General features: G+C 56.4%; 2 protein-coding genes across 3 annotated transcripts in view; one reads left to right on the top strand and one right to left on the bottom strand.

The window, feature by feature from the left end:
• LOC102577145 (D-beta-hydroxybutyrate dehydrogenase, mitochondrial) overlaps positions 1-1105 on the bottom strand; it is a 29227-nt gene extending 28122 nt beyond the window's left edge. Inside the window, exon 1 of the mRNA XM_059731282.1 lies at positions 905-1105. Within this exon, the coding sequence (XP_059587265.1) occupies positions 905-1057 (153 nt within the window). The 5' untranslated portion in view covers positions 1058-1105. The remainder of the gene's footprint in view (positions 1-904) is intronic.
• A 72-nt stretch (positions 1106-1177) lies between these two features.
• On the top strand, positions 1178-24480 carry BDH1 (3-hydroxybutyrate dehydrogenase 1). 2 transcript variants are annotated; one of them, XM_059731281.1, is made up of 7 exons: positions 1178-1258; positions 3422-3547; positions 8501-8573; positions 12748-12858; positions 18148-18289; positions 21920-22072; positions 22559-24480. In XM_059731281.1, exons 2-7 carry the CDS (start codon positions 3465-3467, stop codon positions 23026-23028), a joined length of 1032 nt encoding a protein of 343 aa, XP_059587264.1. In that variant the 5' UTR covers positions 1178-1258; positions 3422-3464; the 3' UTR covers positions 23029-24480. The 2 variants fall into 2 exon arrangements, with proteins under 2 accessions (XP_059587264.1, XP_019337289.2); XM_019481744.2 differs by lacking the exon at positions 1178-1258 and adding an exon at positions 2069-2355.
• The last annotated feature ends 2425 nt before the right edge of the window (positions 24481-26905 follow it).

Consider the following 26905-nt stretch of genomic DNA (forward strand, 5'->3'; position numbering starts at 1 on the left):
CAAGGCTCATCCACAGGCATTTACTGTGGGATGAGCCGATCTCCTTATTATTTACTTTTGCACCCCAGTGATTTGTCTTCAAATAACTGTATTATAATATTCTCTATATTTTTTTACCACGCCATTCCTTAGGCACCTGCCCCTTAGGGGCAGGCAACGGTTTTTGGCCGGAGCGCTGAAAAACCACAGCGCCTCCGGGGCCGTCTGCTCGAGGCCGGCTTGCGGCGTCCCAGCGCCCGCCCTGCGGGGACCAGCCCCGCTCCGGGCGGTGCCAGCTGCCCCGAGCCGGGCTGGCGGCAGCGTGCCGACCAAAACGGCCTTGTGTGCCACGCTGGGCACGCGTGGGGCGGTTGCCGAGGCCTGGTCTAGACACGGAGCAGAGCGGTGCGCGGTGCTTGTAGGGACGCCTGCCCCTTCCCTGAGCCGGGGCATCGCAGCGCGGCGAGTGGCGGGAGTCGCGCAGAGCAGGCACGCCGCCGTGGCCTGAGCGCTCGCCGAGACTACACAGACCCGGCTGAGACTGTGATCCTCGCCCAGGTACAAACCCTGCGATGTACGCTCGCCACGTTTTAGCTTGTTCCCCGTGGCAGACCACGGACACACGCATGTGCACCGTGTGCCCGGCGCAGAGCCGCGTGGCTCGTCCCCGCTCGAAAACGAGACCGCCGCCGAACCGCGGGTCATGCGGCGTGCCAGCCGGCCGGCCCCGAGCCACGGCAGGCCGCTCCCGGGCACGGCCGCGTGCACTCGCACTCACACTCACACGCGTGTGCACCGCGCTCCCCCCGCGCCTGGGCTCGTCCCGCCACAACCACCCTCCCGCACCGCACCGCACCGCACCGCCGCCAGCACCCGCCCGCCGGGCCGGGCCGGGCCGTGCCGAGCCGAGCCGGGCGGTACTCACGGGCAGGGCGCCACGCGGCACCGCCGCCGCCACCACCACCGCTACCAGCACCAGCACTAGCACTAGCACCCACACCGGCACCGGCACCGCCAGGGCCAGCAGCAGCAGCAGCAGCAGCGGCAGGAGCGGGCGGGCAGCGCGGGGACCGGCCATGCCGCCTGGCCCGGGGCCGCCGCAGCGGGGCTGAGGCAGTGCAGTGCAGTGCAGTGCAGTGCAGTGCAGTACAGCGCAGCGCAGCGCAGCACCGCCCGCAGAGGGAGGGGAGGGGCGGGGCGGGGCGGGGCCGCAGGCAGGACCGCCGCTCAGCGCAGCCGCCGAAGCGGGAGCTGGAGCCGGCAGCGGCGGCGGCTGCAGGTGCGAGGGGCGGGGCGGGCCGGCGGGCAGGGAACGCGAGCGAGGGGGTCGCGCTCCCGCTCAGCCGGGAGGCGGGGGCGCGGCTGGGCCGGGCCGGGCCGGGCCGGGCCGCGCCGCACCGGACTGGGGGAGGGGGAGGACGCGACGCGGCGCGCCCGCCCGCGCACACACACCCCCGCGCCCATTGGCCAGCGCCGCTCGAAAGCTGCCGCGTCACCGGCCCGCGCCCGCCCCGCCCCTGCTGCCGCCGCCGCCGCCGCGCTCTGCCGGCCGGCTGGCGGGCGGGCGGGCTGCGCATGCGCGGCGGGGGGGCCCTGGGCAGCGCTCCACCCTCCTTGCGCCCCTTGCTGTGGGAAGCTCCGGCCCGGCTCGGCTCGGCTCGGCTCGGCCCGGCTGTCCTGGGGCGGGGCGGGGAGCGGAGCTGGCAGGAGCCGCCTGTCGCCCTTCCGCCGGCACGTGGGCCGGCCTGCGCTGCGCTCCCCTGGGCCGGGCCGGGCCGGGCCGGGCCGCCGAGCGGGACAGCCCGGTCTGTGCCAGTGTCCGCCCCGGCCCGGGCCTGGCTGCGCGCGGGACCTGCCGAGGGAGAGGAAGAGCAACGCACCAGACGCGACCGCCCGCCCGCCCGGGACCCTGCCTCGTCCTCGGCTCCCCCGCTTCTTCCCACACGCGTGTGCGTGTGCGCGTGCACCCCCCCTCCCCCCGTGCTCAGACCAAGGTGCACGCACCCCCGCACCCAGACGGCCCGCACAGCGCCGTGCGCGGTCGGTCGAGACCCCACACGGCTGCTGCCGGGCGCCTGCCCCATGCGGGGCTTGTTCCCGCCTGTCCTGGGCGCGGGAAGGCGCGGCCGGCTGCGCACACCCGCCCGGGCGGGCGAGGGGCCGTCTGCGCCGGCTCCCGTGTCAGGAGGTGGAAGTAGCCCCGCGACACGTCCACGACGGCTGGGCCGGGCCGCGCTCCGCGCACGGTGGCTTTGTTTGCCGGCTCCGGGCCCGTTGTGCGGTGCTGCGCAGGGCTCGAATTCCCCCGCTCCCGGGGCTCGTGCCCCACGGCATGAGACTTTGTTACCCTCGTTATCGTTATCTCCGCTTCCCCAGGTGCGGACTTTATGAACGGTCTTAAAATGTTTGCAGACTTGTTTTAAAAAACCCAGGCGCAGTTTCGCCGGCTTCGTGGCCTGCGTCTGCTGCTGGGGGCGTCCCGCGGCGGGGCTTCTGGCCGTGCTGCCTTTCCCTGCCCCTTCGCCTCTGGCCGAGGCTGCTGAGCCGCGCAGGACCCTTGGCCACGAGTCGCGCCGTGCTTCCTGGAGCGGGCCGTGCGGGCGACGGGGCGCGCGCAGGCTCCTGTGGGGACGCCCTGTCCTGCCAGGCCCCCAGGACTGCCGCCTCCTCGCCGAAAAGGAAAGGCTCCGGCACCAGCACTTCTCGTGGCTTTAATAAGCCACGCTTATGGCCCACTTCCCTGTTCAGGCATGTCTAAAGCGACACGCGATTAACTCTAAAATAGTAAGCAGTATTACTTCAGCCTCGAAGAAGATAAGCTTGGTTCAGGCTTTGGGGGAAATGGCTGGATCTTATTTTATCCAGACCTGGTAGCCCCGTGAAACAGGCCCCCTCTTCCGAGCGCCTGCGTTCGTGCAGGTTTCCTTTAGTACCGTTCACAGCGACTTCCTGAGGCCACTTCGGTGTTGCCAGCTGCTTCCATTTCAAAGAGCCGCATACGTTTTTAGCGCGTGGTTGCTAGTGGCAATAAAGCCCAGGGAGTGCTTTGAAAATGTAAGCTTTATATCGTGCCTAGTACTGGACCTGCATTTCAGTTGAGAAGTATTTCATAAAGATGGCTTAAAACTGTCCCTTGAACAGGTAATTGCATTCAGTGTTTTAGGAAGTGCAGAGGTTAGGTCGCAGCTGACTAATACAGATGGGGATGGTTTAAAAACACCTTGCTTGTCAGTTGGCTTCTGATCTTTCTTCTCTTTAAAAAAAACAAACAACCCAAACATGAAGTGGTGGAGGCTATTTTAGCTGTTTATCTTGATGTGGGAACTCGCGCAAGGAGGCGGGGGCAGCAAACCTCCTTGGACTTTATTATTAAAATGCTAGGAGTCAGCATGACTACAGAAGCCGCGAGCAAATAAAGGAGGGGTGCTGTCTTGCATTTCAGAGCGACAGGAGCTTGCTGTTGGTGCCCTTTGTCGGTCGGCAGGATGCTGGCTACCCGAGTGTCCCGGCCTCTTTCTCGCTTCTCTGTGAGAACGCTGAAGTTCGTGGACATGAGAAATGGCCCCAGGTAAGGAACTTGCCTTATTACTTATTATGCAGAAGGGAGAACTAGTATCTGAAGGAGGATTTGCAGGAAAAGGGGCCCCCGCACAGAAAGGTTCGTTAGAGGCAGAACATTGCCTGCCACCAGGAACGCTGAAGTGTTTGTACCATATCTAACAAGGAATAAACCCCTTGCAATGGCAGAGTACTTGCCACAAGGTGAGAAACTTCCTGTGTGTTTCATAGTTTTGTAGTGGGGTCGGAAGGGACCTGAGGAGATCATCCAGTCCGACCCCCTGCCCTGGTAGGAAAGAGCACTGGGGTCAAACGACCCCGGCCAGGTGTTCATCCAGCCTCGTAAAGTCCCCCAGGGTAGGAGCGAGCACCACTTCCCTTGGAAGTTGGTTCCAGGTCATAGCTACCCTGACAGTGAAGTCGCGCCTCCTGATGTCTAGTCTGAATCTACCCTCTGCCAGCTTGTGACTGTTATTTCTAGTCACTCCTGGTAGTGCTCGGGGGAACAGGGGCTCCCCCAATGCCTGCTGGTCCCCCCTGACTAGTTTGTAACAGGCCACCAGATCCCCTCTCAGCCTTCTCTTGTGGAGGCTGAACAGGTTCAGGTCCCGTCGCCTCTCCTCGTAAGGCCTGCCCTGCTGCCCCCGATCATGCGGGTGGCCTCCTCTGGACCCTCTCCATGCTGTCCACATCCCTCCTGAAGTGCGGCTCCCAGAACTGGACGCAGTACTCCAACTCCGGCCTGACCAGTGTCACGTAGAGGGGGAGGATCACCTCCTTGGACCTGCTCGAGATGCATCTGTGGATGCACGACAAGGTGCGGTCGGCCTTCCTGACCGCGTCCCCACACTGCCGGCCCATGTTTGTTTTGGCATCAATAATGACTCCAAGATCCTTTTCTGCCTCTGCGCTGACGAGAGGGGAGTTCCCCAGCCTGTAGGTCTGCTGCTGGCTCTTCCTCCCCAGGTGCAGCACCTTGCACTTGTCAGTGTTGAAACCCATCCTGTTCTCATCAGCCCACCCCGTAACCTGTCTAGGTCTGATTGCAGCCTATTCCTCCCTTCTAGTGTGCCCACTTCCCCCCACATCTAAGTGTCATCTGCGAATTTAAACAAGGTGCTTTTTACCCCCTCATCCAAGTCGCTGATGAAGATGTTGAACAGTGCGGGCCCGAGGACTGAGCTCTGGGGGACCCCACTGCCCATATCCCTCCAGGTCGAATAAGAACCGTCCACCACCACTCTCTGGGTGCGGCCCTCCTGCCAGTTAGCGACCCATCTCACTGTGTAGGTGTCGACGCCACAGTCCCCTAGTTTTTAAATGAGGATGGGGTGAGAGACAGTGTCGAAGGCCTTCCTAAAGTCCAGAAAGACTACGTCCACTGCTACCCCTGTGTCTAAGGATGTTGTGACCTGGTTGTAGAAGGCCACCAGGTTGGTCTGACAGGACCTGCCTCTAATGAACCCATGTTGGTTGTCCCTAAGCATGATCTCCCCTGCTTCCCCTCGCGGACATGCGCCAGGATAACTCTCTCAAAAATCTTACCCAGGATCGAGCTAAGACTAACCGACCTATAGTTCCCTGGGTCGTCCTTCCTCCCTTTGTTGAAAATGGGGACCACACTGGCCCTTTTCCAGTCCTCTGGCACCACACCAGAGCACCACGAGTGCTCATAAATTTCTGTGACTCTGTTAAAGAGCTAACGAAGCATATCAAATAGCAGAGGGATTTGGAAGGGAAAGGGCTCGTTATGAAGATGACCTGGGCAGAGAAATAAACATTAGCCGAAAATTAACTATTTAATTATAAATCTTTGCTCTGACTCAACACCCTCTTCATGCAGAGCCAGGGTCCGCTCTGATCTGTGCTACTGGTCTTAATCCAAAGCAATTCAGATACCTTCGCTGAGATGGTTTGGTGTAAACAAGACTTAGATCTGCTTGAGGGAAGACTGCAGGGTTTGGAGAAATGCAGAATTTCTGCCAGGTCTGGGTTGGAATGGGGGAAGCGAGTGTAAAACGAGGTTGGAATCAGAACTGCGTATCCCACGGGTGCTGCTGGGTATACTTGCCGTTCCATGTACAGATGCAGGCGATGGGCAATGGACGTGGACCTTTCTATCCTGGAAGAACTTCATGTTTAAATGACACTACAAAAGCGTGGCTGCCTCTGGTCAGTCTGAGAGCCTGCTGCATCTGTGACCAGCATGCTGCTCAGTACCCACCAGCCCTCAAAGCCGGTGGGGATAGGCTCGGGAGTAAGCATGAGCAGCCCAGCCCTGAATTAAGTGATATCCCTCAGAGTGGCTCATGGCTTCTTCCATTTCCCTGTTGGGATGGACATGCAAACATCCACCCCTTGCTCCTGGCCCATCTACAACAACTGCACATTAATATTGCAAGATGGAGCTGGGGTGCGAGAAGCAACACCCAGTTCGCTCTCCATCCAGGTACATGGGGCTCGGTGCTGTGTGTAGTGTGGAGCTTCCTAGTTGTGAGAGCAGTAGGATGGTGGAATGAGCTGCCTGGGGAGGTTGTGGATGCTCCTCCACCACAGGTGTTGAAGTAGAGTCTGCACAGCATGCCGCTGGGCTGGTCTAGGAACCACGCATCCTGCATTCATGCAGTGCGGGGTTTGGATTAGTTGGCCCTCAGTCCCGTCAAGCCCTGTGATTCTGACGTTCTTGTCTACACCCTTTGCCTGTCGTTGTCCTGTTAACCCTAATATTGTCTGCCCACCCATGTCCCATGATCCTTCTCTGCAGAGGCCCGACTCGGATCCTGCTGAAGTTAATGGCAGTCTTGCCCTTGACTGAATTCAGCTATGCAGAGGCCTCCAAATGCCCAGGTTATGCTAAGCGCTTCACAGCCTTCCTGGGAGAGGGATGAAGCTGGGCTGTGGTATGCCCAGATAAGCCTCAGGGTTTGCAAGTGGGGGTCTCTGAGGACAGGGTGCCACTGGCCCTCTCCAGCTGTGACATGGGGTGAGGTGGCCAGGGGGAGAAGCAGGTGGGCTCTCACTTCCCAAACACTTGGGTTTGTGGCAGATGATAGGAAGCAGTTTCATTCCACTGGCAAAGCATTACTAAAGTTCTTGGAGGCCGTGCCAGTCCAGGGCCCCCTGGTGCCTGCCAGCCATACCCCCCAGTTACATTCAACTCTTCGGGCCAGCCCTGCACTCTTCTCTCAGCCTAAACTCCCAGGGACTTTGCTTATCTGGGCCCTCACTTTGGCCCCAGCCCACAAGCTGCTGGCTGCCCTCTGCTCGTGCTTAAATGAGTGGCAGCCCCTGGCAGTCTGGGAGTTGGGGCCTTGGTTTTGCTGGAGAGGTTCTGTGTAAGAGTGCAAGGCAGAGCCTCCTGAAGTGTCCAGTGTCTCTGCAGGGGCTGCCTGAGACTTGCCAGATGGGCTGTGGAGCAGACAGCTGTACAAACCAGAGGCAGAGGAAGCCCAGGTAGAGATTTCCTGCAAAAGCAACCCCAGACTTTGGGTCCGTGGTGCAGGTGAACCCACACGGGAGCCCATTCAGACCTGGGTCCCCTGAGCCCACAGGATGTTCCTGCCTCCTGAACCAGGCAGTGTTTCAGTGTTCTCCACTCTCCAATGCACCCGCTCCCTCTCTGTGGAGTGAAAGGCAGGGGTGCCGCACTGCCGGCAGCCACTGAAGAGCTGTGTTTGCAGCAGCCGAGCCCTTGCAGAGGTTGGCAAATGGCTAAATGCATCAAAGTTAAGGCGGCACGTTTAAGGGGACAAACAATTCCATGGCCATCGGCTCACTTTCAGTTTGAACGTGTTGGGTGCTCTCCACGATCCAGCTGCATAAGATTAATCAGAACTAGTTCCTATTGTAAAGGTGGTTTGTGGGCCCTGGTTTTGTGCACCTTTGCTGGTGTTTTAAGTGCTTAGCAGCCAACATTTATCCCACTGGTTCATTCCCATGCACCTCCAGTAAGAACAGGCAGAATTCACGGTAATCTGCAGGCCATTTTGCTGCTCTGCAGACAGCAGAGGCAGAGCCCTCTCATCTGCACTTCTGGTAAATAACAAGGTGAGATGCTGCTTTGAAACAGAAAAAGAAAACCTTTCATGCAAGGTTGTGAATTGTGAGGGCATTATGAGATGGATCAAGAAGCTCAGTTTAAAGAAATGAAAGCCCTTGCCAGGGTCTCAGCCTGGTAATCTCAGACAGAACTAGGTTGTGACCAGGACTGGACCTGACCTGACCTCTGCAGCAGCTAAAACTCTTCTTGCTTGGCCTCTGCTATTTCAGGAGCAGGCAGGGTTTGTGATGCTCGGGCTGGAGTACAGAAGGAGCCGGCCTGGGAGACTTTTAGCCACGCTGCCCAAGTGTGTCAGTGTCAGCTGCCTCTGACGTGGAAGGGATTTCTCCTTTCCTTCTCTGGTTCCTAGCCATGTCCTGTCCCACCCTATCATCTGTACTGTCCACCCCAAATGCAGTGTACATCCAGAGTGCACACAGATACTTGTCCAAGCACTGCAGAGGCACACGTTGTTTGCGGTACAACTGGGGTGCCCCGGGAGTAGGGCTGTGACTGAGAGCAACAGGCTGGAGACAAGGGGAAAATTAGGATCAGTATCAGACAGTCTCCCAGCAGTGAGGTCTGCAGGGCTGTGATGTAGTTGTAACTAAACACCTTTCTGTGTGTGGAAGTGATCATGCTGCTGCTATCAGAAAGCAAAGCTGGTGGTGCCCATTCTGCCTGCAGCTGCAGCTCTGTGCACTTAGGAAGGCGTAGCAATATCCAAGCAACTTCAGCTCCTGGGAAGAGTTCCAAGGTCTTTTGAGAGAAAAATCTTTGGCTTAGTAGAAAAAATGGGTGTGTCCTGGGGAGATTTGTAGGACATGCTCCAATTACATCTTACTCTGTGTTCGCAGGCAGAGCTAAACTTTACTCGGGATTTTGCTGTGGTTTAGGAACTGACTGTCCTGTTTTCTCTTGCAGGCCCATGCGAGGGTTTAGCTTTCCTTTCTCGACCCCAAGTAGCAGTCCTTCTTCCATGAACCAAGTGGAGGAGGTGAGTGTGACTGTGACCATCCTTACACCAAGTGTCTCTGTCCAGCTGGATCCTAGCACAAAGGACAGAAGCGCTGTGACAGAAGTGTCCCTCTGGCCTGCACTGCAGGTCTGGAGCTGGATCTCTTACAGCACATTCCACATTCTTTCCAAGCCTGGGGCTTCCATTATGTAGAAAAGCACATGCTGTTAGCACTAAAATTAAACACTCAGATGAACGTTTTTTTTCCTATATTTGGAATTGGCTAAGCAGTTGGAAATCTCTCTAGGGGAGAGTACGCAGTTGCATTGTTGGCCCTTGTATGCAAGTCATGCCTCTTGTGAATAGAGGTGGAAATGTATATAGCCCCAGGATGTAGCCCCAAGACATAGCCTGTGCTATTGTAGTACTGGAGTGGGGGGTTGCTCCAGCATGCTCTAGGAAGCAGTGGTCTGGAAATCAGAAGAGCTGGATTTTATTCCATTCTCTGCCAAAGATTTCTTTGTGACATGGACCAGTCCATCCTCCTGTAAAACTCTCTTGCATCCCATTTGTAAAATTTCCTCATGGGTTTAAAGCCAGAAGGACGAATGAGACCCTCTACTCTGACCTCCCATGTCACGGAGACCACAGACCTTCACCCAGTTATCCTGCATTTCATAGTTTCATAGTAGCTAGGGTCAGGAGGGACCTGAACAGATCATCTAGCCTGACCCCTGCCACAGGCAGGAATGAATGCTGGGTTCACAAGACCCCAGACAGGTGATCGTCCAACCTCCTCTTGAATTTGCCCAAGGTAGGGACGAGGACCACCTCCCTGGGAAGTTGGTTCCACCCTAACTGTAAAATATTGCCTTCTGATCTCCAACCTAAACCTATTCTCCATCAGCTTATTGCCATTGTTCCTCGTCACCCCAGGTGGTGCTGGGGAGAAAAGGGCTCTGCCTATTTGCTGTTGATCCCCCTAATGAGCTTGTAGGCAGCCACCAGGTCCCCCCTCAGCCTCCTCTTGCTGAGGCTGAACAGGTTCAGGTCCCTCAGTCTCTCCTTGTTGGGCCTGTCCTGCTGCCCTCTCACCAAGCGGGTGACCTCCTCTGGACCCTCTCCAGGCTGGCCACATCCCTTTTTGAAGTGCGGCGCCCAGTACTGGACGCAGTACTCCACCTGCGGCCTGACCAAAGTCGCGTAGAGGGGGAGGATCACCTCTCTGGACCGGCTCGAGATGCACCTTTGGATGCATGACAAGGTGTGGCTGGCCTTGCTGGCTGCGGTCTGGCATTGGCGGCTCATGTTCATCTTGGAGTCAGTAATGACTCCGAGATCCCTTTCCGCCTCTGTGCTTTCAAGAGGGGAACTCCCCAGCCTGTATGTGTGCTGTGGATCCCTTCTCCCCCGGTGCAGCACCCTGCATTTGTCTACGTTGAACCCCATCCTATTCTCGTCTGCCCACTTTTGTAGTCTGTCTAAATCTAGTTGCAGCCTCTCTCTCCCTTCAAGTGTGTCCACCTCGCCCTGCATCTTAGTGTCATCAGCAGACTTGGACAGTGTGCTTTCCACCCCCTCATCCAGGTCGCTGATGAAGATGTTAAACAGTGCGGGCCCAAGGACCGAGCCCTGGGGGACCCCACTGCTCACATCTCACCAGGTTGCGTACAACCCGTGCACCACTACTCTCTGGGTGCACCCCATCAGCCAACTTTTTACCCATCCATCTGTGCAGACGTCAGTGCCACAGTTGCTTAATTTATTGATGAGGATGGGGTGAGAGACAGTGTCAAAGGCCTTCTTAAAGTCTAGAAACACTATGACCACAGCAACATCATCATCCAAGGATTTAGTTACTTGGTCGTAAAAGGCAATCAGGTTGGTCAGGCAGGACCTGCCTTTGATGAACCCATGCTGATTGCCCCTGAGCATGATCTCCCCTGCAGGCCCCCCACAGATGTGCTCCTGGATGATCCTCTCCAAGAGCTTCCCGAGTACCGAGGTGAGACTTACAGGCCTATAATTACTTGGGTCCTCCTTCCTCCCCTTCTTAAAAATAGGGACCACATTAGCCAGTTTCCAATCCCCCGGCACCTGGCCAGATGACCACGAATGCTCATACAGCCAGGCCAAAGGCTCCGCGATGACCCCTGCCAGCTCCCTCAACACTCTTGGGTGGAGGGCATCGGGACCTGCAGATTTAAAAATGTCCAGCCCTTCCTGAAGATCCCTAACTACATCTAAACTGACTGAAGGCTTGATAGAGCTATCCCCAAGATTGTCCCTCCCTCTGGTAGGTGGAATATCCCAGTCCCTGTTCAGGAAAACGGAGGCAAAGAAACTGTTAAAAAAATCAGCTTTCTTGTCTGGCATGGCCACCAGATTACCGTTTGTGTCTTGCAGGGACCCTACATTGCCTGGTGCCCTCTTCTTGCTCCCAATGTACTTGAAAAAGGACTTTTTGTTGTCCTTAATCCTGGACGCTAGCCTGAGCTCCATCTCTGCCTTGGCCTTCCTAATAGACCTCCTACGCTTCTGGGCCAAGGAGGAGTACTCGTCCTTGGTGATAGCTCCTCTCTTCCACTGGTTCGATGCTCCCCTTTTAGTCCTCAGGCATTGCTGAATGCCCTTGCTGAGCCAAGGGGGTTTCTGAGCACTCGTACCCCGCTTGCTTCTCTCAGGGACTGTTATCCTTTGGGCCTGGAGGATCGCCCCCTTAAGGTACAACCATCCCTCATGGACTCCCATCTCCTCTACCTTCTGGGCCCTCAGTGCCTCCCCCACTAGTCTCCTAAGCTCATTGAAGTTGGCCCTTCTGAAGTCAAGGGCTTTAGCCTTTGTGTGCGCCCTAGACGCCCTGCGTTGGATAGTGAAATCCAGCAGGTGATGATTGCTCTTGTCTAGGTGGTCAAGGACCTGCAGTCCCCTCACCAGGTCATCCTCTGTGGCCAGGACCAGGTCCAGCAAGGCGTTACCCCTAGTGGGGCTGTGCAGCTCCTGGGTAAGGTGAAGGTCCTGTAATACAGCCAGGAACCTACGCGAGCAGTCAGACGTGGCTGTCTGCTCCTCCCAGCAAATGTCTGGGTAGCTTAGGTCACCCATGACAATAACATCCCTTGACCTAACTGCCTCCATGAGCTGACTGGAGAAGTCCTGGTCCAGCTCTTCCCCCTGGTTGGGTGGTCTGTAGTAGACACCCACCGTAAGGTCCCTTTTGCCGTGCCCCCCTTGTAGTTTGCCCCACAGTGTCTCTGCCCGACCCTCCTCTAACCCGAAGCTAATCCATGATGATGTGAGGTGCTCTTTGCCATAGAGCGCAACCCCCCCACTTTTCCTCTCTGTCCTGTCTCTTCTTTATAGGGTGTACCCCCGAATGCCCACCACCTAGTCATGGGTAGGGTCCCACCAGGTTTCTGTGAGCCCTACTAAGTTTGGGTTATTACTTGCAATCAGGAGGCATAGTTCCTCCTGCTTACACCCCATACTATGAGCCCTTTAAGTTGGGAGTCTATAACATTGAGCCCTTTAAGTTGGGAGTCTATAATAGCATGTGTATGTTGCACGGATGTTGAGGTACAGCTACCCTGAAACAGCTTCTAACATGAATCAGCTGGTGTTTCATGCAGATGGTAAACCATAGTGACCCGGCCTAGCTTGCAAGACCCGAGATTATCTGCAGAGGGTTTGTATGCTACAGGGTGGCCAAAGTGAGCAAACAGTGGCTGTGGTTAAATGATTCTGGTTTAATAGCATGTGCCTGTTTCTCCCCTTGTAAGTCCTCTCTTGAGCGGAAGCATGTGCAGCATCCCCTTGTTTCTGAACTGTTCAGCAAGCACTACCCACAATGATCAGGCCACAGCAGAGGGGGTGCCTGCAGGGAAACGTTTGTGGGGAGCCTTTTGCCATATTTTAGGCATGTATTAAGCGTGTGTGTGTGACCCCTTGGGGCTGCGGGGTTTCCTGGCCTCTGCTGTGCTGGGGACCATTGCCCCTGGATTCTAAGTCACTCTTCACGTTCGGGAAGAGAGAGTTCCCTGCCTCTCACACTCCTCCTTTCCCTCTGGAATGCAGCAGGTTGTGCCGGCGTTCACCGGTGGAGAATGTCCTTGGGACGGGTAGGCCTGTACCAGCCCCCAGGTTTTATTTGCACTCTGCAAATCGCTCGCTGCGAATGTTCTTCTAACATGCTTTGTTTTGTCTTGCTTCACAGATTGGCAAAAGATCTGTGCTCATCACTGGCTGTGACTCTGGATTTGGGTTCTCCTTAGCCAAACACCTGCACTCCAGAGGTTTCATTGTCTTTGCTGGCTGCCTACAGAAGGTAGGAAAAGAAGAACACTTGGTCTTCAGTCTATAGCACATACACCGTAATGCAGCAAACACACCCCTGCATTGTCACCCTGCACAGTTGCCTACCAGTTGGAGTCACTAGAAAGGACACAAGCTTTGGTTTGAGGCTGGGCCAAAACCTCAAATCCAAGCACCTTGGACTTTTGAGAAGTTCCTGTATGAATCCATACCTGAGTGTCCTGGTTCTGACCCAGTTCAGACCTGAGCTAGAACCTCCAGGCTGAACATGACGATGCACTGGGTCTCAAATCAAGATGGACTCAGTGAGGTGGACCTTTGGGCCTAATCTTGCAGTAAGACTTATTTATGTACGCAAAGCTCACGTGACTGAGCGATTCCTGCCTCCTCCCTCTCCCCCTGCCCTGAGTGTGTACATGACACATGGTGTCAGCTCCATGTTCATCCTTCTGAACTGAGTCCTTCTGTGCTTCGGGAGCAGCTGCAGTGTAGCTAGTAGCATTGCACTGCTGGGAGGGAGACTAGGGTCCGGCCCCCAAGAGCCTAACCAGACTGTTCCGCTCGGCACCTCAGGGGCTGTTTCTTTATACCAGGGTCTGTAGGACGGGGCAGAACTCTGGCCTCGGGGCCAGCACGAGACACATTCTCCAAGGAGGTGGCAGGGTGGCTCACCTGCTTTAACGCACCAGTCTTAGCTCCTCTTAACCATACCAACATCCTTCATAGCATATTCTTTCAGTAGCATCACAAGGGGGGGGTTGGTTGTTTTGTTTTGTTTTGTTTTTTAATATTTTTAATGCTGTGCCTTTTTTAGCTTTTCCATTAATATTTTTTAAGTCTTTAAAAATGTGTTATTTATTCTGTGGTGTTATTTTAAAAGAAAGAAATTAATCTTTTAGTATCTCTATCAAAAGCAGCAGGGCAGCCCAGGGTAGAGGGTTTATTTCTTAGCAGAAGCTCCCCCTGCTGGCTCTTCGTTAGAGGAATAAACTCATTGGAGGTCCTCCATAGGCAGTTGCTACTTTTCAAAATAATTGAGGGACAGAATGGTGGATATTGCTTGAATTAATATTGATCTTGAGCTTTTGTAATAAGAGAGAAACATGTTCATGTGTAGAAAGCTTGAATGCTTAAATGCACCAGTCTAGGGAAAAAAATCAACCTGTATATGGACCAGGACCAGAATTTTCAAAAAATAATTCATGGTTTTTGGTGCCTCTGTTCTTGACTTCCTGTCCTGAGGCCCATAAGAAGGCCAGATCCTGAGAGGGCAGATGAAAGGCAGATCTGTGCCAGTGACTCCCTTTGAGCACATGCCACAGACCCCTTTGGACACTGAGCCTGAAACCTCTCCGGTGTGGCGCTCCAGCTGCTTGGCAGCCCCATACGAAGCTTTGCCTTTGCGTGCCAGCTCCTGGCTCAGCAGAGTCCTGCACTGCCTTAGTGCTTCTCACTTTCAAAGTAATACTGCATTTTTGCTGGACTCTGTGTTGTGTGCTCTTCGTATGGTGAGACCATAGCAGACACTGGCAATGTGATTTAAGCCACCGTTTCATCAAGAGAGTGCTGTACACGTTCAGCAGATCTGCCTCCTGTGTCTTCAGGGCATGTCCAACAAAGTCAAGTTTCTGCCTGGGCAGTTATGGGAGAGCAACCTGCTTTCTCTTCATGCCTCAGGCGCCATTAGCAATTCTGTAAGCAGAATTCTGACTGCAGAAAGATGATTGCTGGTGATGACTTGGGAAGTGGGAAGAAACTCACCATGGTTTGTAGATCCCAGGTAGAGTATCTAGTTGGCAATACAGAGAATAGACTTTGATTTGTAAGCTAGGTGCATTAGATTTAGGAGGGATTGATGGAAAGTGGTGCTGGAACTTCCCAATCTCATGTTGTGAAATGTCATCACATAAACAGAACAACAGCTATGTTCCCTGCCCAGCCTACAGAGCCCCTGGTAAATATATGGCACACGCTATGGGCCTCTGCTGCGGTCCTCTCATTTAGTAACAGTGTCCTGATGAGCCAAGTCCTGAGCCTTCTACTTCTCAATTGAGGAAACTCAAACTGAAAGGCAGTTGCATTGAAACCAACCCAGCAGTGAGGGTCTGGCCTTTTGTTTCTTCCAACATGTGATTTCACAAAGTTTCTCCCAAATGCTCTCTGTCCCAAACCCGTTCGTGCCAGATTTGTGTGGACGATTCCTTGCCAGAGATAATGGCAGCGTGGACCCTATTAAACGTGACACTGCAGCTCTCTTGCTTCTCCTCTTTGGCTGGTAGCTGTAGGAGCCAGATGTCACCAGCTGAAGAAGGTATTTTTCCAGTACCATGTTCCCAGTAGACGTACTTGGTGTTTGTCACAGCTGTCAGGACTGCCACGGAGTCCGTTTGCTTTGCTTTACCTGCTCGGGCCTTGTGGCATTTGTGGTTGCTTTGAAGAGAAGGGGACTAGGGAGCGTGTGAGCAGTTCCCTGAGAGGCATCTCTTGGAGCCAGGAGATGAGAAGCAGCGCAGCAGGTTTGCAGTGGCCAGGCCAGTGGGGCTTCCATTGCCTGGCCCGGGCCACTACAGGCAGCCTGGTAAAGAGCAGGATGTGGCAGCAGGGAGCATCCTGAAATGTTCAGACCCAGGCTGTAGTGTTAGCACAGGCGCGCTCCTGCTCACAGCCGGGAAGGGTCTCTAGCACTGCTGGAGGGTCACTAGGAGGTGGACGCTGGCTACGGTTCCAGGTTCGGGTCTGGCCTCAGCACCACCTGCTCTGCTCCTTCACCGTGCAGCGGCCCCTTGTGTGTCTGCTGGCCACTGCATGAGCTCCCTGGCCTCCCAGAACTGCTCAGCACAGGGGTGGCTCTGGCCCAGGGCCAAGGGGAAGGGAGTGATCTGGGCCTGCCAAGGCAGCTGCATAGAGAGGGGAAGGAAGAAGAAGCAGTTGACTCCCGGTGGCTGTGGCATGGCAGCCTGGCTGGGGGAGGTTGGGTTCGGTTAAACCAGGCCTGCTTCCCCGGGTAGTTTGTGCCAGGATCCCAGCCCCTGGGGGTGCAGTCCTTGTGCTGTGCCCCATTCTGACACGGCCACGTTGCGGGGTTTCTCCTCTGCATGGTGATTCTGCAGCTTCCCACAGACCTGGCAAGGCAGGGGTGTCTTGGTCTCACTGGTCCTCTTTGCTGTCCTCTGGCCTTCTCTGACTGAGATGCTTGCATGTGTGTCTCTTGTGACTCCTTCCCAGAGCCTCTCAGCCTGTCCCTTCATGCTGTTAAACCCCCTGGAAAATGCTCTGAGCCCAGCTCCCAGCTGTCCGAGCAAGCAGCCAGCCTTGTGCTGAATGCTGCTCTCGGTCTCATTGAAACCCAGCGAATGAAAAAGCCACTCGCGGGGCTTCAGCTGCCAGCTGTCCATGCACACCTGTGCAGAACGCTTCTGCATGACCAGAGCACCGGGCACTGTCTGACGTAGGCAAGAGCCACGTTAGAATGAGCAGCTTGTGCCAAGGAAGGATGGAGACGATAGCAGAGAGGACGTGTGGGGCTTGAGTTAATGACTGCAGAGAAATGCCTCCTGTGAGCAGAGCGGATGAGGCCTGGGGAAAGAGGAATTGAGGTAGAGTCCTTGGGTGCAGGGACGCTGGGGTTGGTGGCCCCAGTCTGCAGACAACGGTATGTGTGGGCTGGGCAGATGGGGGAGTCCACCTTCTGGGTCAAGGCTGGCTGGGGACTCTGAACTAGGGGAGATGCAGGCTGAGTCCAGATTGGGAATGCCCCCCTGGGGAAGCAATGGCAGCCTTGTCTCTGTTCCTAAGAGGCTGGAGGCGGAAGGCGATGGTAACGTCTCAGGACGGCTGTGTTGAACTGAATCAGTCGGCAAAAGGGCAGGGAAGGAGGAGCACTCCAGTGCTCGCACACCACTGCCGGTCAGCCAGGAACTGAAGCAGGAGGGGCAGTGCAGGGAAACCAGGGCTCCGCTAGCATCACAGAGCCCAGGTGACAAGCTGCCTGGCTGGCTTGCAAATAAGCAAGTCGTTGCCCTGGGAGCCAGGTGGCAGAGGGAACAGAGGGGCTTTCTTGCAGTGAATTTGTTGTGCAAACATACTGAGGCCTTCTGGAGCCAGATGCTCACTGCTGTCGGGAAGGGACCTGAACAGTAGCTGATGCTTCCTACAGCCATCGAGGCCCTGGCCCAGAATCGCCCAGCAGCTGCAGCACCGACACTTCCTAGCTCTGCGCCCAGAACACACCGAGGCCTCGCGCATGGCGGGGAGGGGGCAGCAGGCTGTGCCGACAGCAGAGGGCACGGGATTCTGGACTGTCGGGTAGAAGCCGGAGTCAGGACTGGTGAACAAGCCTCCCCAGTGCTCCAGCTTGGCTCTAGGGACACTGCTCTGGATGGAAGTACAAGCGAGTGGTGAGGGAAGAGCTGGGTGGGGAAGGGCAGGAGTGGAAGGAAATGCAACTAAAGGGCATGTGGAGCAGTGGGTTTGGTTGGGCTTGCTACTGCAGGAGCAGCCAGGAGGAAGGGTAGTGAAGAGGCTAGCAGATGAATTCCGATGGAAAAGGCTAGGCGAATCTGCACTGCAGTCCCCAGGTGTACGTGTGTCCCACGCTGCGCAGGGATCCTGAGCTGGCTCGAGCCTGCCAGCTTGGCACATGGCTGTGGCGCTACAGGGTTGAGCCTGGGGCCTGGATGAGTGCTGGAATGGAGCCCGGTGAGCTCGGGGTGGCCGCGTCACGGCGCTAGCCGCACCCTGCTAGCTGGGCCCGAGTTGGCTTGGACTTGTCCCCACAAACGGCAGTCATGCCCCTGGCCTGCCGGGTGGAGGGGCTGCTAGGGGAAACGGGTGCATTGCATTGGGAAGACGGAGCAGGGAGGGGAGCTGGGGGCACGCAGTGCACGAGTGCTAGGGAGCGAGCGATGCAAGGTGCTGGCAGCAGCAGACCATTGAGACTCCCGCTGTGGAGTGGGGCATGGCCAGCTGTCCCCTGCCCTTCCAGCCCCAGTGGTGCAACAGAGCAGCGAGCGCATAGCCCCTCTGGCCAGGTCTGACTTCCTCTGCAGCGTGTGGCCGTACTGCAGCAGCCCCAGCTCTGCCCACCTTCCCTGGCTCTGGCAGGCTGCATGTCTCAAGCTGAGCGGCTGTGGAGAGAGCTTCCAGGGGGGCGTTCCTCTGGATGATTCCCCCTGGCCGCAGGGCTGCCTGCCATGCTGCAGCTGTCCATGCACTCCTGTGCATTTTGAGTGTCTGCCTTGTGTCTGGCCCTTTTCCTCCTGCAGCCTGGGTGGAGTTAAGCCAGTTCCTTTGATCTGTCTAGGACAAGGGAGAAGGGGGCTATAAGGACCTGGATGCCATGAACAGCAGCCGGATGAGGACACTCCAGCTCAACGTCTGCGATGGCAAGGAAGTGGAGCGAGCAGTTGAATATGTGAACACCAGCCTGGGTGACTCCGATAGAGGTGAGAGCGCGTTCGCTGGGCTCGGGCATCAGCCAGGGTGCCTTGGTTTGGGCCCACAAGGATTCTCAGGCTGGCGTCAACCACGGTATGTTCAGCCAGTGTCTGCTAGGTGCAGCAGTGCAAAGCAGCCGTCCTGCAGAGACTGCGGGTCAGCTGGGGATTGCTGCTGTGGGGCTGACACTGGCCTCCTCCGGCTGGGAGCATAAGTTGCCAGGGCTGTGCTGAATGCCCCGGTGGTGCTTGGCTGTCCTGGTGCTTGGGCCCTTGGGATTCAGCTCCAGGCCAAGGAAGCACAGCTGCAGGCAGTCGCCTGAGCCCAGGCCAGCCAAATCCTGCATCAGCAGGTCTGTACATGGAGGGGGCAAGGTGTCTCCTGGGCATCGTCCTGGGCCACAGCCCCCTGGGTTCATGTGGAAAGCAGCATGCAGCCCCAGGGACCAGGCACAGCTGCACTGCCCCGCTTCCCCCTTGCAGCTCAGGGCAGTGCTGCTGAGCCCAGGGCTGCTCGTCCTCTCATGGAGAGCAGAGGTCAGGGTGTGAACCCAGGGCCAGGGCTAGTCAGGCAGGACAGAGCCGTCCCTCCCTGCTGGAGCTCTGGGGATGCTTCGGGGCCCTCCCCGTCTAGCCATATTCTCTCCTGGGCGCTCACTTGGAAAGTTGCCTCTGTTCCTCTGGAGTTGTCCTCATCCATCCAGTTCTTTGTGGGAGCTTCTTGCTTTGCTCCGCATGGAGCCTGGAGCTGTATCCCAGCTTGCAAAGCCCCTGGGGTCCAGCATGCCAGGTTACGCTAGCAGGCCCCTGGGCCTGAGTTCAGAGGAAGGTGTTCAATCCCGTGATGAACTAGCAGAGAAAGCTCTTGCGGCGTGTGCTGCCCTGGTCAGCAGCTCCTTAACCAGAGCTGTGCACGCCACTCTGCAGTTGGGATCAGAGCAGCCGTGCCAGCCCGCCCCTGCGTGCATGGGTCTGCCCTGCCGCGCAGCGCGAAGCTGTATTGGGCTCCGCACTTCTGGCTCCTGAGGCAGCCTGGGCGATGCTGGCTTTGGCCGGCTCCCGCCCAACGGCCGTGCAGGCTTTGTGCACCAGGTGGCACCATTGCCAAGCTCAGCCTGGCCGAGGAAAGAGCCTTTCACCAGTGGAGGGGGCGGCCAGCTCAGGCTGGTGGTGACCATGCCTCAAAACTGTTGGCATCTCATGTTTGCTCAGCGCATGGGGAGGAGTCCCCTGCAACCACTACCAGCACTGGGGTCCTCCTGAGCGCTCTGCAGAGAGGCAGAGTGAACCTGGGTGGTGCCCACAGAGCTGTGCTGGGGCACTTGAGCTCTGAGGGGACGCCCCGTTGCCAGTCACTGCTGTGTCTGATGGCTGCTGGCTGGTATAGCCCTGTGCTTAGCAGTGAATGCTCAGCACCCGGCAGGACTGGCCCCTCTATCCCCAGGAGCTGCCAGTCCAGGTGCTCTTAGAAAAGGTGAGTCCTGCACTGCTCACGAGCCGACTCCCAGCATTGCCTCTTTGCCTCCATCGCTTGCATGAGAGGTGGCAGGGCAGCAAGAGGGGGATTTTCAGTGTGGCTTGCAGCTCTGAGACCCCTGGGAAGTCAGCGTGGGGACTGCCTCTTGGCTTCCTTGTGCACCCACCCCGGCATTCCCCTGTGGAGGTGCTGTGAGGATTCATGACTCGGTGGCAGACCCCAAGTGAGGCTTCTTTGCCACCTGGAGCTCCCCCTGAGCCCACTGCAATCACAGCAGCTCTGGCTGCTCGGGAAGTGCGGAGCGAGGGCAGTGCTGGGAGAGGGAATTGCGGGTACGTGTTAAGTGCTGTGGTTTGCCTGTTACTTAATGCTTTGCAGCTTGTTGAGTGGCAGGAGTCTCTGGCGTGACTGTCCCCATTCAGAGGCAGCAGAGGCCTGGAGATCTGATTCCCTTCCCACATGCACGTGCTCTTCTGTGGCAGCAGTGGCTGCAGTGTCCCTGCACTGTGCACCCCAGGGGCAGCCGTGAGTCATGAGGGCCAGGAGCAAAGAGTGGAGATTAGAGCCAAGTAAGCGTCTCACCTGGCTGCCATACAGCAAGTGCCGTGGAGAAACACAGAGTTCCTCCTGGGAGCGCTCTCTAAAGCCAGCTCAGACTCCCGAAGCTTTCTCGGGTTTTAGGGGGTCATGTATCGCAGGGTTCTGGGGGGAGGCTGGAATTGCCGTCCCGGCTGAGGGAGAGACGTGGGCCAAGTGGGAAATCCCCACATGGAGGGGAGGGCAGTGGCTCCTGCTTCAGCACTGGCAAGAGCACCAGGTGCGGGTGCTGGGTCTCAGCGAGCCCCATGGTGACCAGGACCTTCCTCCCTCGATGAAGGTCCTGTTTCCCAGGGTGCGGTCAGCGGGCAGGGCTCTAACCGAGGGGGTGCAGAGGCAGCCCAGAGCAGATCAGTCTAGAATTCAGATCAGCCCATGTCTGTGATTTGTCCTGATGTACTTCACCTACGCGCAGGGTTGGAATATGTCTGCGTGTGACGACTTCCTTGGCACAGACTGGAGGGAGGTCACCCCAGGGTTCTGCAAACCACAGACAGATCCATCAGCCGGTGTCATTTGGCTTTTACTGAGCTACAAAGAGAGGCCATCTCGGGAGACACAGCTACATCCTTTTATGGCGCTGCCCAAGGGCCGGCTTCCTGTGTAATTAGGAGACTGGATGGAGTGGGCTGCAATTACTGCAAGTTCCTCTTCTAATCATTCATCAACTGCCAGAGGCTGAAGACTGCAGCACTGGTTGCCTTCCTCCTCTTTTTCCATAAGGGAATCAAGGAAGAGGCTGAGAGCAAGGCGCATTCCACAGAGGCACCCGTTCCCCACCCCTGCACTGCAGATTTCTAGCTTTCATGTGCTCACTCACGTATTTAGGTCAAGTTGCTTGCTTGCTGAAAACTTCGGGGTAGTTCCTTTGCAAGCACCAGCCCAGGTGCTCGCCACGTTCGTTCCAACCCGCAGGCGTTTGTAGATTAGTTTTAGGTTGAGTCTACGCTCACTTTTACTAATAACTTAACAGCCCTGAATTAACTGGCAGTCACTTAACTCCAGGTACCAACTGCAAATGTGGCAAAGTCCTTCGTGGAAAGTATCTTTGCATTATTTCTGGGTGTGGTTTCTTTTTGCCCTATGTCATAAAAACCATTGGGAGGTTCTGGGCATGGAGTAAAGGGGCACAAATTGACACAGCCCTGGAATGAAGTGATCTGCCTTTTAATTCTCCTTTGGATCAGGAGTCAGGAGGCTGGGGACCTTGCCACACTCTTGCTGGCACATACTTGCATTTTGAGACTGGATATTGTTTCTGATTTTTTTAAAAATAGGGATAAAAAGGAGATAGGAAGGAGGCAAGTCATTCATGGAGGTGCTTTGTTAATGGTGTTTGCAGTGCTCTGCTTCGGGGCAAAGTGGGCAGATTCTGGTGGTTGTAGTGCCTGGGCTAATAGGCGAGCGCTGACCTGGGTTCTTTCCTGTCTGGAATTCAGTGTCCTGCGACTTAGTTAGAAGCTGCTTTATGTGATTCAATAATGCATTAGGGAGGCCTTTCCCTGGGACACTGCCTCTAGTCACGTGTGGGTGATTCCTTCTTTCCACTTGTTTTAAACTTTCAGGGCTCTGGGGGCTGGTGAACAATGCTGGGGTCTCCACCTTTGGAGAAGTAGAGTTCACCAGCATGGACACCTACATGGAGGTGGCTGAAGTCAATCTGTGGGGAACCGTCCGAACCACCAAGGCTTTCCTCCCCCTGATCCGCAGGGCTAAAGGTGAGTGATCTCCCATGAGCGGGTCTGCAACCCTGCCCTGCTGCCAAGGCAGGCGTTCACCACAGGCCGGCCCTCAGAGCAAGGCAGAAATCTACTTCTGCCAGCCCACAGATACGCTGCCACCCATTTTCCCCCCTGGGGCAGGGATTAGCCACAGGGCACCAGGGAGCAAGGGCCAGGCCTTGGGACCAAGGAGCCAGGAGGCAGCCCAGTGTGAGCCTTTCCTCCTGGCCGTGAGCCTGAACCCTCTCTGCTCTGGCCATTCAGAGCAGCTGCTGGTGCCCAATGTGCCAAAGGCCCCGGTGGGCAGGTGGCCTGCCCCAGTGTGGGCTCAGAGCTGTGGCACTTGCAAGCTCTTTGAAAGGTGCCCGTGACCCCTAGATGTTCAGAAACATCTGATTGTGGAGCTTGTTCTTTGTAATGTGCCAAGTACTTGGTGCCAGCTTCTCCGACTGACCCTCCTGTGGTTTGCTGGGCACTGCCTAGGGCGCGTGGTGAACATCAGCAGCATGATGGGCCGGATGGGCAGCCCTGCCCGCTCCCCGTACTGCATCACCAAGTTTGGCGTGGAAGCCTTCTCCGACTGCCTGCGCTACGAGATGCACTCCCAAGGCGTGAAGGTCTGCATTGTGGAGCCGGGAAACTTCATTGCTGCCACCAGCCTCTACAGCCCTGAGCGCATCAAAGCCATTGCAGACAAGATGTGGGAAGAGCTCCCCGAAGTTGTGCGCAACGACTATGGCAGGGAGTACTTTGATGAGCAGGTCAACAAGATGGAGACATACTGCAACAGCGGCTCAGTCGACACCTCGCCTGTCATCGAGAGCATCTTCCACGCGCTGAGCTCCCCCACCCCCTACACCCGCTACCACCCCATGGATTACTACTGGTGGGTGCGCATGCAGATCATGACGCACATGCCGGCTGCCATCGCCGACCGGCTCTATGTCTACTGAGACACTGTGTCATGTCGCTCACAGCCAACCGGGGTGGGAAGTTTCCTTTAAAAGAGTGTGTTGTACCAATTTCCCGTTCATCCCCTTTTCTAAAAAAATTTTTAATCCAGTTTCCAAGTACTGTAACGTAGCTCTACAAAGTTAATTTAAACATCTGAATGTAACTTAGCAGGCAGTAACTTTTGCATGGGACATTCTGTAGTCAGGAACATGTGTACGTCATAGGGACCCATCTCTGCTATTTATTTCAAGTGTCCCTTTCTTTTTTCATCTCAAACATCAAGTTAAAATCCTTATTTAATCTGCGATCGCTCTGAAGGGTTTTCAGTCACCGCCGCTGGCATCATGCTAGCTTGGAGAATCCCTGCCTCGGAGGTGGCCAGCACTCCATCCAACACTGACCCTCGCTGCTGCCGCTGCACGTGGCTGCAGGCTGGTGGCTGAGAGCTGCGTAGGCTTTCACCGGGACTGGTCACAGCAGCACACGGTGCAGTCGGGGTCCATAATGCAAGGATCAGAGCGCTCAACTTCATGCCCACTGAAACGGAGCAGCTGAGGCTATGGCTGTCATCCGTCCATTTGAATCACTGGAAGTCAGGCCCCAGGGAGCCATTCGATCCGTCTCTCTGTCACGCTTCATTTCGTGCCCGCTGCCCTACTCACCAGACTTTACGCACGTGAGCATTCCCCTCGTAGCCAGCAAGTGTACAAAGACACACGCAGGTGAGTGGGAGCTGCCGGACTGCTCCACGTTAATATTTCTTTCCTCTTTGGCAGTAGCTGAACACTGCAGCTCCAGCCAGAAAGCTCTGACGCACATGAGTGAGGGAGCCCGTTTCCTCAGGAGAATCGGTTCCTGTACTAGCCAGACTCAGCCACCCCTGTGGGAGCAGAAGGTTAAGTTCACACTGACAAATGAATGTCATCTTTACCAAGGACCTCGGAGTTGCATCCGAGTATTTGTACAGCACCTTGCACAGGGGGCTGCAACCCTGGCAGGGTCTCTGAGCACTCTCGCCTATCAGTAACCATAGTGATAACTTACATGGAAGAAGTCACTGAGCTGAAACATTTGTCTGCCTAATGTAGCTTAGTCTGAACTTAGTAGAAAGCCAACGAAAAAAGAATAAACCGTAAGGGCCATTTCCATCTCCTCGGTGGTTGTGTTTACGTGACTTAGAAACATCCTTTTGTACTGTAAAAAAAGAAAAGAAAAAAGGAAAGGAAGCAGCAACAGCAACAAAATACTTCTCGCCGCCTTTCATGGGGGAGAGCCGAGAGTTACGTGTGTAGCTTGAGCGGTGAACAGAAGTGTGAGGGAAGTAAGTACGTGATAGACGCTGGAGAGGAGGCATTTTTGTGGCACTGCTGTAACATACTGTACCAAGTGGAAGGAGTATGTGATCAAAGCATCCTTTGGCTTGATAAACATTAAAACAAATAATGCTACAATTCACAGCATCCCTCTCTTATTTTACTGTTTAAGGCAGGGGTGTCAAACATGCAGATGCAGCCCGCAGCCAGGTCACCCGGCCCACGGCCTTGTCGGGGGAGACCTTCCTGTGGCTGTAGCCAAGCCCCTGGGTGAGACCCGGGGCGCTGGAGCCCCAGCAACGCCACAGGTTGGGGCCTGGCACTGTGGCTTGCTCCCGTGGCAGCAGCCGAGTGCCTGGGCTGCCAGGCCTCTTCCTCCTGGGTCCCAGAGCAGAAGGGGGGTCCATGGGCCCACTCCAACCTGCAGGGCTAGCCCCACACCATTCCTCTGGCCCGTGGACCAGTCCCAAGTGAGTTTGACATCCCAGTTCAAGGTAAAAAGGTTCATTTTTACTCTTGGCCTCATTGGCAACGTGTAGGGGGTGCACATGCACCCCCTGTGAAAAGGAGCCGCTGATAGGCAGTTGCCGCTTACCGCCCCCCTCCCCCTTGCCACCAACACCACTGGTGGCGTCTTCGGGGGGGGGTCCGTGATCGCCACTGGCCACTGCCGACGTTGCCAGCGGTGTCTGCGGGTAGTCGCCAAGCGCTGGTCGGCACTCGCCACCCTCGCCCACCACCAGCAGCACTGCCGCTGCCTGCGGGAGCTCACCGTGACCCCCAGCCTCCGGGAGCACGCCGCATTCGCGCTTGGCCTAGTATTAAGATGAGCTTTGCGTTATTTGTGCTGGGCGCACATGCACGTGCTTCCCACAGGCTGTGGCGGTGGGCTTTGTGGTCACATACACCTGGAGCCCACCTTAGACTGTAAAGGCTCTGCCTGTACATATTTAGGGTGGCAACGCCTGGGCCTACAGCTCACATTGCAGAGCCTTGGCTTACCTACCCTGAGGCTGAGACTTGGCTACAGTGGTAAGCTATGTGCAGGGTTTGGGTGGCTGATTGCAATGCAGACGGGCTTGTTTTCTGAAAGGATTTCAGCAGATCCCAGATCAGGGCAAGGAGACCTGGTCCCTCATGCCCTGTGTGATGTGCAGGCAGGATGCTGTGCTGTACATGGCTCTGCTGGGCTCTGCAGGACACGTGCTGGGCAAAGGCTGTCAGGACAGAGCGCCTGGAGCTGCTGGTAGATCTGCATGTGGCCTGCCCCCGCATGCCTGTTCTCTGGGGGAGCACCCAGGATGTGCGTGCTTATTGCTACCTCAAGTGAGGTCCTGTGAAGAGGTTTGCTAAGCCTCAAGTTCGCACAGCTAAGAAACCTAACAGCAACTCTGGAGGCCTGGGTGCCACTTGCTCAGCAGTGTTGTCTGCAAGGACCAGGCTTTCGAAGCAAATCTGGTCTGCAGACAGATGTTTTCCAGGGAGTCTCATGTGCCCGCAGTCAGCCTGCCAGGTAATCGCGTGGGCCAAGGAGCGAGTGCCAGCACGCAGGTGCTGTTGTAGGTCAGCCTGCAAAACCTTGGCTGTACCGGTTTGTCTGCACAAACGCACTCGCTAGCTTAGAGTCTGTTGCAGTCCCCGTAAGAAGCATCTTTGAGGCTGCCAGAGTATTTCATTAATTAACTGTGTTAGGACCAAGGAAGCTTGTTAAAGTCAGGTCTCTCTCTCCCACTCTCCTAATTGTCCTAGTGAGGATCCTTGATCCTAAAACGCATGTTGGCAGTGATTAAGCTGCTGGCAAGTCAGCATCTGGGCGGTGGAGAGGAGCCAGGCTGCTTCAGAAGCGGTGCAGCTGCTGCGGGATGCCTCGTCCCGCTGTGCAAAGGTGACGGCACGTCGGGAACAAGGAGCTCGGGCTCAGTCCTGAGTGGTCTGTAATGAGAAAACAAAGGAACAAAGCTGTCCACAACCGCCGGACAACCGCATCCCCTCAGTGTACGTGGGTAGGTAAGTTGCAAGTCGTGCACTCTCCTGGAGCGTTTCTAGAGAAGGCCGGACCGGTGCCTTCCTGGGATGGTTTGGGAACCGCAGCCTGCTTCTGCAGGGCGCTGGCCCAGGTGGCCCTTGTGGTCCCAGCCCTGGGATTCCCCATATGCCTGTAAGACTTCCCTGTAATTGGATGCGACTTGTGGCCAAGCCCTGCGTGCCTCCAGGGGAAGAGCCATGCTAAAACTGCTGGGAGAGGGCTACGCCGTGCTCTGGTGGGTCTCGAGGGTCCCTGTCCGCTCTCGGCACGCAGCGGTTGCTCAGGCACTCGTCCCCGCGGGCTTGGCAAGGGGGGTCTGTGGCTGGGCTCCTGAAACAGCCGAGCAGTGCCCCAGCTGCCAGGGGCACGGGGAGCTCTGCGTGCCCAGGTAACCGGGGTCACGGAGCTCATGCTCGAGAGGGTGACCCTGAGCCGGGGGTGGGGGAGCCAGGAGCACCCCACATGCTTGCGGTCCTGCACGCCCTGGTAGCTGGCCGCGTGCTCTCTGTGGGCCTGGGCTGGGCCACCTTCCTCGGG

This window comes from Alligator mississippiensis, chromosome 7 (genome assembly GCF_030867095.1).
Source record: "Alligator mississippiensis isolate rAllMis1 chromosome 7, rAllMis1, whole genome shotgun sequence".
NCBI lineage: Eukaryota > Metazoa > Chordata > Crocodylia > Alligatoridae > Alligator > Alligator mississippiensis.